The following is a 13,738-nucleotide window of genomic DNA, read 5'->3' as shown; positions in this document are numbered from 1 at the left end:
GGGCGGCACCCCGGGCGGGCGCGCGGCCAGCGAGGCGCCCCCCCCCGCCCCCGGGGTTGCGTCATCGCGGCAGCCGCGGCCCTCGGCCCCGAGGGAGGTTTTCACAATCGGCGCAGCCGGGGCGCCAGCAGCCATTTGCTGCGCGGCGTAAACAGGCCCCGTAGTCGCCTCCATCTTGCGCGGCTCCCATCGGGGGTCCCCCGAACCGCGGCTGTCTACGTGACGCGGTCCCGGAGGATGGGGGTGTCCCGAGGGAGGCCGCGTGGCAGGAGGGGGGGGCCCCGCGATCAACGACAACACGGTCGCGCGCGAGCCTGACTCGGCCTCGGGCCAGCCCGTCCCCGACCCGATCCCTGACACCGCGCCCCCCCATCAACCCGAAGCGCCCCGCATCCCAAAGCGGACCGGGGTCTCTCGCGCCCCCAAATCCGGTCGCCACCGGGGCCCGGGCACCCCGAAAGACCACCGGGAGGGGGAAAGGGTGGGCACCCGCCCCGCCCCCGCCGCGATTATGGCCTCGACAAAGGGACGGACCTCGTGCTCCCCGGACTTCCACGGCCCGCAACCCGCGGGCCCGCGCTTCTGGAAGCTTCGGGCGGGGGCGGGGCGCTCACCTCTCGCTACTGCGGCCTCCGCGGCTGTGCAGGCTGAGGAGCGGCATGGTGCGGCTGATGTGGATGGTGGCGCTGGGTTTATCCCCTTCCTTCTCTCTGGCGAAGCAGTGGCTGTTGAGGATCCGCTGCAGGGAGGATTTCACCATCCGGCCGCTGGGGTCCGAAACCAGAAAACCTCCGCTGCGCTTCTCCGCGCCGCCGCCGCTGCTCGCCGTTCGCAAAATGGCGCCGCCGCCGCCGCCCGCCTTTATAGGCGCTGTGCCCGGGCCACGCCCCACACTGCCTGGAGCGCGGCCGCGCGAGGAGGCGGGGCCGCGGAGCCCATGGAAACGCAGGCGTGCCCGCCCCCTCGGCGTCTGATTGGTAGGTGGCGCGGGGTTGGGGTGGGGCTGCCTTGTGTCCCGCCCCCCACCCCTGGCGTCGCTCTGCGTCGCTCGGAGGGCGGGGCGCCGTGGCCCGGAGCACGCGCTGCGCGTCCCAGCCCGCGTCAGCTGGCCCTGGAGGCGGGGCGCCTCGCTCGGTGAGTCTTCGGGAGGCGGGAGGCCGGGTCTCCGCCCTGGTCCCCCCTTTCTTCGTCCCTTCCTTCAGCGGGCGTCCCTCCCCAGACCGGCTTGGGGCGACTACAGAGGCCCCAGGTATTTGTGGGAGGGGTCCCAGAGCCGCCCCCCAGGGCAGGATTACCTGCAGGAGTCACCCCGAAGGGATCGGGCCTAATGAGGATTTTCTGCATTCGTGTTTCACGTTTTCAGCCGGCTACAATTAGAAACCGAGTCTTCAGGGTTAGAGACGCTCTCATCTGATGGACTCAGGGCCTTACCCTACGGTGCTAGGACGCGGGGCGTCACCGCGGGGAAACTGACCTTTCCACGCGTGCCCCGGACCCTCCGCGGGCAGAAGTGCCACTCCTTGCGCTTAAATTCGGAAGCGCACTCTGCGAGCTAACTCTTGGGCTTACCGGGGAAAGTGCTGTTTCTTGCAGGTCCTGCTTTGTTTCATGGGTTTAGGTTTCTGGCAGATTTCAACAGAGGCTCAAAAGAAGCGTTACCTAGAGTTGAAGCAGCTCGTATTTCTTTGTCTTCAGAATTCCTGCCTCTCATTTTTATTTCAGTCTGCTGTGTCCTTTTGGGTTAAAGCCACAAAGTTTCCTCCAAAGGGACCTTGACTGATTGCCAGGAGGAGCTTACTCCAGAGCGCGTTCGCCTAATCCCTCCGAGTCTCCGTATCCCCTTCCGTGCCCATCACAGTGTTGGTTACGTTCAGGACTCCCAAAGAAAAGAATGTCTAACTTACAGCTTCCGTCTATGCATTGTCACGACTCTCCTCAAACTAAGAATTGAAGGTGGTGGGCCAACCAGAGAATTTTCCTGGGGGAGAATATTTGATCCATGACTTACTTTAGAGTTGCAGTTCTCGGGGAAAATTAAAAGCAGGTGGATTGCCGATAGTGAACTTTCTGATTGTTTTCCATTGTTGTGCACAGACGCATGCTTTCCTTGTGCGGTGGTGAGGGCTCCTCCCACCCGCCCTGGGGTGCTGCTTCTACAGCCTTGCCGTTGGTAGGATTCGGATCTTTGTTATAACGGAGGCCCTGTTTTCTTGAGGCTGGAAGAGCCTCTAAGTTTGGGGGGGGGGTTGTCTCTTGATGGCCCTCCAGTGTTTTACACCGAGGAGTGATTCGGTGCCAAGGGTCCAGAATCCAGACCTGCCACTTGTCACTGGGTCACGTGGTGTTTGACCCCCATGCCTGGGGCCGGAAAGCCGCAGAGGTCCTAGCTGACCCTCAGCACCCACATGGGTGACTGTCTTGTGCCAGGGCGGAGTCTGGGGAGGGAGATGAGCCCTCTTCAGTCCATGGGGAACCTCCTCGAGAGACGTGACACTCTGGGGGTGAGGGTCCCTTCATCGACAGGCTTTGTGCCCTTTCTTGCTGTGGCCAAAGCGCTCTTTTACTTTGGAATCGTTGTGGGTGGAAAGCGGGGAGGAAACCGTAAGCTCTTGGTAAAAACCAAATTGCAGCAAAAGAGCCGAGGTTGGAGAGAAAAGGGGGTAGGCGTGGGGTCGGGTAGGACGGGCCAGGCCTTTCAGCTCGGGCAGTGCCACTCACCCTCTTGAGGAGGGCGGGCTCTGGATGTGGGGCCAGCTCCCTCCGCGTGCTGTCAGGGAGGTGGGGGCGCCTGGGATGAGGAACGTGTTCTTGGGCCTCACTGGCCGGGTGGGGGGGAGGGGCCGAGGATCGGGACCCTGGGGACGCTGAGGCCAGGTCGGAGCGTCCTTCCGGGTTTCGTCCGCACGGAAGGGCTTGCTGGTCATGGGGCTTGGTTCCTGCACGCCCCTATCTAGCTGCTGAGCCAGAAATGAATTCCTGTTACCGTGTCTGGGGGCGTTCTGGGCACTGGCGGGGAGGCGTTGAGCACTTCCCTGAGCCCCACCACTCAATGCCAGGAGCCCCCTCAGTCATGACAACCGCAGATGTCCCAAGACCCCACCCCGTGTCCCGCAAATGTCATGTTTTCCTTTCTGTCTACTCTGAGCGCACCTGCAAATGTCGTCTGTCTGTGAGGAAGGAGACCCTGCGCCCGGAGGCTCCGGGTCCGCGGAGGTGCTGCCGGCCGCCCTCCAGCACCTCGCTGGGGACCACGGCAGAAATCAGGCCGCGGAAGATCCGTCTGTGAGAGGCGAGGGACCCCTTGACGGCAGGGTAGGAAAGAGGCAATCAGGGAGGGCGTCTTGGGGGTGGTGAGAGCTGAGCTGCTGGTAAGGACAGCAGAGGCGGCGGTACAGATGGAGAGCCCGGGCCTCGCGTCCTGGTGAGATCAGGGTGGTGCGGTTAGGTATCTGGGGGCCCCGGGGACTCTGGGGTCTCACTCTGAGTTTTGAAAAGGATTTGTAGAGTTGGCTGATGAACAGCCTCCCCCTCAACGTCGACGTCCTAGTTCTGGAGCGCGTGGCCGCGTCATCTCACACAGTGCAGGGGGAGGCCTCTGAGGTGGGGGGGCCCCGGGGCCCCGGCCCTGCCCGCGCCTGAGTGTCGGTTGGGACTTCTGAGCCCGGAGCTGTCAGCGAATCGGTGTGTGTGGTTCGAAGCCCTGAGTTGGTGGCGGTTTGTCCCACTGGCCCCGAGGACCTCCCACGCAGGATGAGGTGAGGGCTTAGCGTCCGGGCCCGTGACGGGTGGTGCGCACGCGGAAGCCTTTCAGTGTCGGCAGCCAACTTTGCGACAAAAATTTAGAGGGACCCCTGGGGGGCTCAGTGGGTTGAGTGTCTGACTCTTGATTTCAGCTCAGGTCAGCATCTCACAGTTCGAGGGTTCGAGCCCCACATCGGGCCCCATGCCGACAGTGCAGAGCCTGCTGGGGATTCCCTCTCTCTCTGCCCTTCCCCTGCTCACACCCTCTCTCTCAAAATAAAAAGAAGTAAGTAAATAAATAAGAAAGGCTGTCCTTTAAAAAAAGAAAAAAATAAAAATTCAGAAAGGAAGACGGGAGATGGAGCCACGGACAGACGGCTGGGCACCAGACAAACTGATCACAGCGATGTTCCTGGCAGCATCTAGGTGGCAGGCGTGGGGGGGGTTCATTGTGTAGTGTCCTCACCTGTCCTACACATTTACACATTGTCATGATAAAATGCTGAAAAGTAAAAATAGAGGGGCGCCCGGTGGCTCAGTCGGTTAAGCCTGTGAGTCTTGATTTCTGCTCTGGTCATGACCTCATGGTCCATGAGTTCGAGCCCCACATCGGGCTCCCTCTTCCGGTCCTCACTCCTAGGACGACAGGGCAGAAGGGCTCGGCCCGTGAGCAGGAAGACAAACCGGACGTAAACAGTCACCAGCCAGTCTGAGCGCGGGGCCCACAGCCCGGCTGCGCGTCAGGCCCAAGGACGGCTTCCGACGGCTGGAATTCAGCCACAAATCCACACACGCATCTGCGGCCGTGTGATAAAGCGCAGGACACCGAGTCATGCTGGCGGCACGGTGACAATCCGGTAAACACTCGTGTTCAGAGAAACGGGCGGGGGGGTGTCTCCCGGGAGCCTACTGGGTCTTCCTCTCGCTTATACTTTCCACGCTGCGCTCCCCGGAGCCGCTTCCCTGCTTCACCCTGCGGTGCTGCAAGGGTTTCCCAAAGGTTTTAGGAAGAAACCTCCAGAGGCCGCGGCCCGAGCACAACGGGGGCGCCGCCCTGTCTCCTTCCCCGTGGGGCCCGCACGCCGTTCTCGCCACGCCGTACCTGCGCTCCTGTGGAATTTCTGTTGCTAAATACAAGAGCAGCCCGGGGGGGGGGGGGTCACTCTTGATCTCGGGGTCTTGAGTTCGAGCCTCATGTCGGGCCTAGAGATTACTTAAAAAAATAGATGCATACAGGCATATTTCTCACAGACATTTCTTTGTATATATATATATGTTTTTTAAATTTTTTTAATGTGTATTTATTTTTGAGACAGAGCATGAGTAGGGGAGGGACAGAGAGAGAGGGAGACACAGAGCCTGATGCAGGTTTCAAACACACAGCCTGAGATCTGACCTGAGCCGAAGTCAGATGCTCAACCGACTGAGCCCCCCAGGATCCCCTTGTATATATTTTTAATATCTGTGTTTGTACCATATGTGTGTTCATAAAATAGTCTGCAGTATATATATCTTCATATATTTATATATTTGTAAAGGTGTACATATATGTTGCTCTTTCTAATTTCATAGCACTTATTTATCTATATACTTTGTTCTTTTTTTTAAATGTGTATTTTTAGGAGAGAGAGAGACAGACTGTGAGCAGGGAAGGGAGAGAGAGAGAGGGAGACAGAATCCAAAGCAGGCTCCAGGCTCCGAGCTGTCAGCACAGAGCCCTATGCAGGACTCGAACCCACGGACCTCAACATCATGACCTGAGGGCGCCTGGGTGGCTCAGTCGGTTAAGCCTCCGACTTTGGCTCAGGTCAGATCTCACGTTCGTGGGTTTGAGCCCCGCATAGGGCTCTGTGCTGACAGCTAGCTCAGAGTCTGGAGCCTGCTTCTGGTTCTGTGTCTCCTTCTCTCTCTGCCCCTCCCCCTCTCATGCTCTGTCTCTCTGTATCAAAAATAAATAAAACATTAAAAAAATTAAAAAAAAAAAAAAAAGATCATGATCTGAGCCCTAAGTTGGACGCTCAACCGACTGAGCCACCCAGGTCTCCCAAACCGTAACAAACTCTTAAGAGAAAAGAAAATGTAGTTTACAAACCAAGATGCTCAGATCCTCATTGCTGATGCTAGTTTTTAGAAGATGAGCACGGAAATGATATTACAGTGAGGGTTAGGGAAGCACCCAGTCGCTGCCGGTGTCTGGATTTGGACGGTTGTGTGCTGGAGCTTCTCTGAGCCTGTGTACATTTTCTAAAAGTTTGGGTTTATTGTGTAATAAGGAAGAGCACGTCTGTTTTGGGGGTGCAGCGGCCGCTGGCCTCAGCCATGCGGGGGGACAGGTTCAGCAGGTTTCGCAGTGGCTCCTGGGGGGACCTTATTCGCCCAGCATTCATGCCCGTGGTGACTCACTGCTCACACCCTCTTCCCCTCAGGGGTCCCAAAGTGGCTCTCTCTTTCCTGCTGCAAACCCCTGGGTGCAGGTCTCAGGATGTGCCTTTGAAGATGGAGAAGAGAGCCTGGAGCCTCCTCATAGGGGACCCCTGTTTCTCTGCGCAGTCGCTGTGACTAATAACCACAATGTGGGGCTAAAAACACCTTCCGGAGGGCAGAGTCTGGAACCCAGGCATCAGCAGGGCACCCTCCGCCTCTCCCCCCCCCCCCCGGAGGCCCCGGGCAGGGGAGGGTCCTTGCTGCAGCTCCCGGGGGCGCGGGCCTCATCTCTCTGTGTCCGCCCCTGTCCCCCGCCCCCCTGCGTGTATCTGCATCATCTTGTCCCTGTGCGTGTGTTTGTCAAGTCCCCTCTTTTTACAAGAACCCCATCCTGTTGAGGCTGTTGGAAGAGAATGTCACACACCAGCGTGGGGGCGGGGGGAGGAGGCTCATAAACGAGAAATTTATTTCTCGGTTTTGGAGACTGAAGCCCAAGATCTGGGTGTCGGCAGATTCGGCACCTGGTGGGACTCCATTCCTGGCTCCGGATGGCTGGCCCCTCCCTGTGTCCTCGCGTGGGGGAGGGCGGGAGGGGGCTCTCAGTGTCCCTCACGGGGTCACTGACCCCATGCCCGGGCCTCCAGGCTCAGGACCCAATCACCACAGAGGCCCCACCTCGCTGGAGGGTAGGTTTCAACGGATACATTTGGGGGGGACACAGGCCTCCAATCTGCAGCGGACCCCATTCCCAAGTAAGGCCACGCTCTGAGGTTCTGGGTGTTAGGATTTGAACACATGTTTTGGGGGGGGTACAATTAACGCAGTACAGGAGTCAGAGGTGTGTCCCGAGGATCAACCTTCGCCCAGGGGCCTCGTGGGAGCCTGGGGGTGACCAGGGAAAGTGGGAACCAGGTCCCAGAGGGTGAGGGCCTTTGTGACTGAGGGCAGGCAGACTTCCCACAACTGTGTGCCTTTTACATGACGGCCTAGCTGTGTGAAAATTGATTGGGATTCCATTCGGGGTCGCTCCGAGCCCAGACCCCCAGTCTCTCAAGTCCTGCACGATGCTACCGCCATGCTCCCTCCCTAGGGACCTGTTTGCACTGGGCAATTCCTGTGACCACCACCGTGTGCCCCAGGTATGAGCCACTCACTAGGTTCTCTTCTGATGGCGTGTTACATTCTATGATATTTTGACAGTTTCAATTAAACAGGGTCTCCCTCCGGCACTCCTGACCTCACGGCGTCGCTCTGGGGGCGGAGCAGCATCCCCGGCCCCACCCACCCGATGCCCGGAGCTCCCTGTGCCAGCCCCGCCCAGGGCTGTGCCTGTGATGTCCCCCCTCACCATGGCTCAGAGTCACCTGGCTGAGAACCACAGGCCCACAGTTACAGAAATCATGTCTTTTCTTCACATATTTTAGACTATATGGCTCGTCTAGAGTATTTAAAAGGTCGTGGGTGCTTTGAAAACTAGCTTGCTTATGACTTTCACCTCTGACCGCTCGCGGTCGTTACCCAGAGTCCTGTCTGCGCAGCCGGCTCCTGCAGGGCGCGGGCAGATTTTCTTCGCGCACTTGGCTTGCCACTTGGTAACTTCCAATGGCTGTTTTGGTCACTTCCAGATGAAGTGGCATTTTAGGATTCTACATGAGCCCCTGGGGCTCGAAATGTTAATTCTGTCATACTAAATGGAATTCATTATTATGTAATTTTGAGTTATTGTCATACATTAAAATTTTTTTATTATTTATTTTTGAGAGACAGAGACAGAGCGTGAGTGTGGAGGGGCAGAGAGAGAGGGGGAGACCCAGACTCTGAAGCAGGACCCAGGCTCTGGGCAGTCAGCACAGAGCCCCATGGGGGGCTCCAACCCACAAACCGTGGGATCATGACCTGAGCAGAAGGCAGGCGCTTAACTGACTGAGCCACCTGGGTGCCTGTCTTTATACATTTTAATGTTAAAAACTAATTTTCTTATGGGTGATGAGTTTGGTATGTAAAATAGCTCGTAAATCTGGCTTTAAGAAAAAAAATTCAAAGCAGGGACTCAGACAGGTATCTGCACGCCCACGTTCACAGCAGCGCGATCGCCGACCCCCGGTGGACGGAGGACAAACACGGTGCGGCCCGTCCACACGCTGGGGTATCACCCAGCTTCAGGAAGGAAGGACGTCCTGCCACCTGCCATCACGTGGACGGACCCGGAGGACGCCGTGCGCAGTGACAGAAGCCAGACACAGGACACGTCCTGCGTGACCCCACTCACAGGGAGTCCCTAGAGAGTCCTGTCCACAGAGACACAGAGTAGATGGTGGGGGCCAGGGTGGGGCGAGTGGGGGGAGTCTGTGCTTCGTGGGGACAGAGCCTCAGTTTGGGGAGATGGAAAGTTCTGGAGACGGATGGTGGGGGTGCCGGCACGACAGTGTGAGCGTGCTTGATGCCGCTGAGCTGTGTGCTTGGAAAGGGCTAAGATGGTGAATTTTATGTTACGTGTATTTTACCACAATAAAAAATTAATGTATAAAAGTCCATGAGGAACAAAATCTCGACATTTTATAAAGACGGGCTCTGACCCGGGGGTCAGACCCAAACCTCCTCTCCTCCTCATCCCACCCAGTCGAGGCCTGGGCAAGGATACGCACCGCGCGCACCGCGCACGCGCACGCCCACAGACGACCGTGTCCACCGCGCACGCGCACGCCCTTCAGGGGCGTCCACCGCGCACGCGCACATCCCTCAGCCGCGAGCAGGAGCGAGGCGCCCCCCGCCGCGCCGCTCCACGGTGGACTCTGAACACACGACACTCAGGGAGGGAACCAGACACGGGAGGCCGCACGGGGTGGAACTCCGTTTATGTGAACCGTCCAGGACAGGCTCCTCCGCGGACGGGGAGGGGGCTCGTGGGCGATGGTTAAAGCGGAGGGGGTTGCTGTTGGGGAGACAGAATGTTCTGCAGTTGGCGGTGGTGGGAGCAGCACCACTGTGCCCATGGCTGTGCAGTGGTGGCTTCACGTGGAATCCAGGTGACGTGGATTCACGTCGTTTCCGGGAAGTAAGGCCTCGCAGCTGGCACCCTGTCCTCACGGCCGCGGGCACAGGCGTGCCGCCGAGCCTGGCACAGAGTCAGGGCTTCCTAGGCCTGCCCACCGACTTCGAGTGCGAAAGCAAAGCGACCCTCGGTGGGTGCTCCCACCACCTTCAGGACCTTCCTTCCTGAGGCTCAGAGACAGGAAGCGGCTGTCCCAGGCCACCGTGGCCGGCCCAGCGGCGGCTCTGTGCTGAAGTGCTGGTGGGGTCACCCTTGGGCCAGTGCCCAGTCCTGCGCTGAGCGCGGGGGACACCGCAGCAGCAGCCTCGCGGCGGGGCCTCCCCCCCTTCTCGCTCCAGCCTGCTGAGCTCATTGGCCCAGGCTGGGGCCTCCAGCCACCTGCTGCTGTCTGTCTGGGGGCCACCCTCCATCTGTCCACCAGGCTCACTGTGGCGGCTGAGGAGTAAGTAGGGCAGGGGGAGGCCTGGGCAGAGGTGGGGGTCCCTTGGGTGTGGGGAGGGCATTTCTGAGGTCCATGAGGGTCCCCAACTCTTGTGGCTGCCACCCTACATACCTAAGGGCTCATACCTGCGGCTGGTCAGGCCCCTCTCCCTATGCCGTGCTCCAGCCCCAGGCAAGGGTCACTTTTCTGGCCAGATACGTGACACGCTGGAGACCCCAAAGGCATGGCTTTGGGAAATCGACAGAACTGGGTTCGACCCCAAGCTCCCTCTTATCTCTGGCTGACGGCTCTCTCCAGAGACTCAGTTTCCTCATCTGCCCTATGGGAACAGAGGCGATGGGAGGAGGCAGGGCCCAGCACTGGGATCAGGAAGCTCCCCGGGCCCCAGGCCACCCCCTCCTTCTGGCCAGAGGGAGGCTGGTCCTGGCCACTGGGTGAGCTTCTGGATCTAGGGATCATGGGGGGAGGGGCAGGAACGGCAGGCGCGGCCCATCCAGAGACCCCTGCGGGCAGAAGCCTGGGAGGGGCTGGCAGCTCGTTGGCCAGTTCCACTGGCTTCCGGCGCTGGATAAAAATAGTTCCTGGTCTCAGAGAACCTGAGCCAGCCCTGGGCCCTGGGTCCTGGTCTGGGCCCTTCCTCATCTCCGTGTGACCTTGGGCGCGTCCCGGTCTTGGCTGGGCCCCAGCAGCCTCCTTGTGCTCAGGAAGGGTGGGCTATGGGGAGCGGGGGGGGCAGGGGGGCACATGAAGCAAGGCTGCTGGCCCCTAGGCCTGAGTGTGAACTCGCCAGGTGAGGGGGGCTCCAGGCAGGAGGGTCTGTAGTGGCTGAGTTGGGGGGCAGTCCATTTGGGGACATGCGGCGCCCCCCAGGTCAGGCCCAGGCCAGTAGCAGGTGCAGCAAATGCGTGACACACCTCTCATGCAGCCCTCCCCCACCCCAGCCCCAGATCCCAGGCTTCTCAACGTCTCCATGGCGACCAGGGCCTTGCAGGATCTGGATGGAGGCCTGGGCAGCTGCCAGGCAGGCGAGGACCTCTCCACGCTGGCTGACCCATGCCCTGCCCAGCCCCCGGAGGGCAGAGTTCCAGGTACCCCCAGAGGTGCCAGGCCCCTGTCCTCCCGTTGAGCCCGGTGGCTAAGCATCAGAGCATCCAGGACTTAGACTCATCGCTGGACTGGGTTAAACTGAGGTCCCTGTTTCTGACCTCTGTCCATTAGTGCCTTGGGGATGTGTACGGAGCCCCAGAAGTGTGGGCACTGGGCCACGCAGGTCAGGATTCAAATCCCAGCTTGCCAGCAAAGTGCTGTGTGCCCGTGGGCGGCGCTGCCTGCAAGCCAGTTTGCTTTGGAATCTGCAAAACGGGAGCCCAGTAAGGTGGGATGGACCTGGGGGTCTCGTGACCTGACTCTCTCTCTTTTCCTGCGACAGTGATGCCCAGGCTGGCTGATGATAGCAGCGGGCCCCATGTGAGTAGCTGGGGCCCTGGGGTCTCAGCAGAGGATGCCCCTGGAGCCAGGGGTGTGCCGGGCAAGGGGGTGGCTCTCTCTTCCTCCTGGGAAGGGCGCGGGCTCCCCCAGGGGCAAGAGGCAAAGGAAACACCCCAGGCCACCAGTGACTCCTCATAGGATTCCCAAGAGCCGGCGGCCGAGGGCAGCCGCGAAGGCGGTACGGATGCCAGTCTCAAGAAGACAGAAAAAGAGCCTGTGACCAAAGCAGTCCTAGGAGCCGGGAAAGAAAGGCTGAAAGCCGCAGCAAGTAGGTTTGCAGAAAGAAGGTAGGGGTGAAGTGGGGAAGTGGGTGTGGCCCAGCAGGGGGGTCAGATCCAGAGCTGCTGGGTCCTTGGATGTAGGGGGAGGGGAACGGGCACAATGGGGCTGCCGGCTGGGTTCTGCCCCAGGTGTCACCACTGGTCTCTAAAAGGGTTGGGACCCTCTGCTAATTCATGGTAACACAACCTCAGCCTCAGTTAGTTACCTTCTAGATTATTCTCCGCATCCCAGGTAAGCTCCGGAGCCGAGCGTGGCGGGCAGGTCTGCCCCGTGGGCGGGGCTGTCCTCAGCCGGGCACTTGCTCCCACAGCCCCGCGGAGCCCCGCTCGCAGGAAGGCGCAGGCCGCCCCAGCCCCGCAGCGGCCCCCGCCGCCCCCGCCGCCGAGCGAGGAGCTGCCCTGGGGAGACCTGTCCCTCAACAAGTGCCTGGTGCTCGCCTCGCTCCTGGCGCTGCTGGCTTCCGCCTTCCAGCTGTGCCGCGGTGAGCCCGCGCCCCCAGGGGGGCTCTCGGCCCTAGGGAGGGGTCAGCTGTACCCGACCCCCGCTTCCCCCGGGCTAGTCCCTCTTCCCCCCATGTGGATCTCGAGAGGAGTGCTCGTCCCCCTACCGCCTGCTTGGCGCCCGCTGCTCCGCGACCGACCTTGTGCGCCCTCCCCGCTCAACCGGGGACCTTACCCTGGGCCCGCCCTCCCGGTCCGATTTTGGCGCTCCTCCCTCCTCCGGTGAGCAGGACCTCACCCCCCACGGGCCCTGCTCCCCCGGGACTGGCCCTGTGAGCCCTCTTTCTAGTGTGTGTGCTCCAGGGAGCTCCAGAGGCAGTGGAGAAACTTGACCAGCCCTTTTGCACTTGGAATGAGGGCGACTTGGAGGGAAGGGGGCGCCCCAGCAATGGAGACCGCAGAGCCTCCCCTTCTGAAAGCGCGGGGGGAGGGAGAGGGCGCCAGCAGGGAGGACGGACATGGAGTGGGCGTCTGCGTCTGGGCTGACTCCCCTCCCCTCCAAGATGCTGTGTCTGGGGAGGCAGAAGCCCCTGCACCTGTCCCGGAGCGGTGGGGACCGCCCAGCTCCGCCCCGGAGCCAGCGTCGCCCCCACCCCCGGTAAGCGCTTCCTTTAGGTGACCGCGGGCGGTGGGGGAAAGGCCTGGGCCGCAGGGGAAGCGTGCGCTGACCGCCCCCCCCCCCCCATCTCACACCGCCGGCGTGGCAGCCGAAGCCCGAGGCCTGGGTCTCCCCATCCGGACCGCCTGCGCCCCAGGTGGAGGCGGAGGAGAAGACGGAGGTTCCCCGGAGCCAGGAGGCTGGGAAGGAGGCCGCTGGGGAAAAGCGCGCGCCCAAGGAGGCGCCTCGGAAGGAGGAGAGGCGTCGGAAGAAGCCGCCGAAGGAGCAGAGGCTGCGGAGGGAGGAGAGGGCTCGGAAGCAGGAGGAGCCACGGGCCGCCAGGGAACCCCGAGGAGCCCGACCGCGGCGCTGGGAGGCGCGCGAGGCGGGCCGTCGGCCTTGGGCGCAGGACTCTGGAGACCCCGGGTACAGGAAGAGGCAGGCTTGGGGCTCCTCGCGGCGCCCCGACGAGGACCGGCCTCCAGGCCGCCAGAAACACCGGGCTGGCAAGGGGCGGGACTGAGTCAGGCCTGGGTACTGTGACACACAGTCCTGGGAACCCCCTCCCCCGCTCGGTGGCTCCCGCGGTGCAGTGAAATAAATGGAGTGCCGCAGCCCCGAGGCCGCCTGCTCCTTTGAGCCTCGGCGCCGGAAGCCTCCCGGGCCTGAATGGCGGAGATAGTAGCTCTAGGGGCCCAGTGAGCGCGGTCGGGGATGGCCTGGCCCCCGCGCCACCCCTCGTGCCCGGGGAGAGCTGCCCAGGTTCTCCAATGCACACACACGTCAGCCAGTGTTTGCTGGTCTTTACTAGGGCGATGATTGGGGTCCGAATAAATATGGGCGGAGACGCCACTGGGGGTGGTCACGGTGCGGGGGTCACCGGCAGCCGCACTCGGTGGCCACCATGTTGGGCACATGGTGCGCGCTGATGCGCTCCTCCGACAGGCTGATGAGGAGCTTGCCCGCGTAGGCCGTGGGCACGCAGCAGGGCGGGCGCGCCAGGGCGGCGCCGCGGGCCTGCATCTTGAGCAGCAGCACCACGTGGTTGCCGTAGTGCGGGTTGCGGTCGGACTGCGGCCACCCGCACGAGCCCTGGCAGTTGTTGGCCTGGTACGTCTCCGGGATGAGCACGGAGCGCTCGGCGCGCAGGTCCACGCTCAGCTCGCGCAGCGCGCACGGCCCGTCGGCCGCCCCGGACCCTGCGCTGCGCT

The 13,738-nt window shown here is 61.4% G+C and overlaps 3 protein-coding genes and 1 long non-coding RNA gene across 6 annotated transcripts in view; 3 read left to right on the top strand and 1 right to left on the bottom strand.

The window, feature by feature from the left end:
- The window catches only part of PEAK3 (PEAK family member 3), an 8,255-nt gene extending 6,197 nt beyond the window's left edge, over nucleotides 1-2,058 (top strand). Inside the window, exons 9-10 of the mRNA XM_029916402.1 lie at nucleotides 647-867; nucleotides 1,333-2,058. Coding sequence (XP_029772262.1) covers nucleotides 647-867; nucleotides 1,333-1,556 — 445 coding nt within the window. The 3' untranslated portion in view covers nucleotides 1,557-2,058. The remainder of the gene's footprint in view (nucleotides 1-646; nucleotides 868-1,332) is intronic.
- A 793-nt stretch (nucleotides 2,059-2,851) lies between these two features.
- LOC115274012 lies at nucleotides 2,852-8,697 on the top strand. The gene is made up of 2 exons (XR_003901046.1): nucleotides 2,852-3,312; nucleotides 8,248-8,697. It is a non-coding gene; the product is annotated as an uncharacterized LOC115274012 (long non-coding RNA).
- Nucleotides 8,698-8,921: 224 nt separating this feature from the next.
- Nucleotides 8,922-13,141, top strand: JSRP1 (junctional sarcoplasmic reticulum protein 1). 3 transcript variants are annotated; one of them, XM_029917721.1, is made up of 7 exons: nucleotides 8,922-9,659; nucleotides 10,601-10,747; nucleotides 11,089-11,126; nucleotides 11,286-11,415; nucleotides 11,740-11,910; nucleotides 12,433-12,524; nucleotides 12,665-13,141. In XM_029917721.1, exons 2-7 carry the CDS (start codon nucleotides 10,630-10,632, stop codon nucleotides 13,121-13,123), a joined length of 1,008 nt encoding a protein of 335 aa, XP_029773581.1. In that variant the 5' UTR covers nucleotides 8,922-9,659; nucleotides 10,601-10,629; the 3' UTR covers nucleotides 13,124-13,141. The 3 variants fall into 3 exon arrangements, with proteins under 3 accessions (XP_029773581.1, XP_029773582.1, XP_029773583.1); XM_029917722.1 differs by having other exon boundaries at nucleotides 8,924-9,659; nucleotides 12,625-13,140; XM_029917723.1 differs by having other exon boundaries at nucleotides 8,925-9,659; nucleotides 12,433-12,527; nucleotides 12,637-13,140.
- A 174-nt stretch (nucleotides 13,142-13,315) lies between these two features.
- The window catches only part of AMH (anti-Mullerian hormone), a 2,684-nt gene continuing 2,261 nt past the window's right edge, over nucleotides 13,316-13,738 (bottom strand). The window contains exon 5 of the mRNA XM_029916401.1: nucleotides 13,316-13,731. Within this exon, the coding sequence (XP_029772261.1) occupies nucleotides 13,404-13,731 (328 nt within the window). The 3' untranslated portion in view covers nucleotides 13,316-13,403. The remainder of the gene's footprint in view (nucleotides 13,732-13,738) is intronic.

The sequence above is a fragment of the Suricata suricatta genome, chromosome 12 (assembly GCF_006229205.1).
Source record: "Suricata suricatta isolate VVHF042 chromosome 12, meerkat_22Aug2017_6uvM2_HiC, whole genome shotgun sequence".
In the NCBI taxonomy this organism is placed as follows: domain Eukaryota; kingdom Metazoa; phylum Chordata; class Mammalia; order Carnivora; family Herpestidae; genus Suricata; species Suricata suricatta.
The sequence above is the reverse complement of the archived record's forward strand: the minus strand, read 5'-3'. Positions and strand labels throughout refer to the sequence as shown.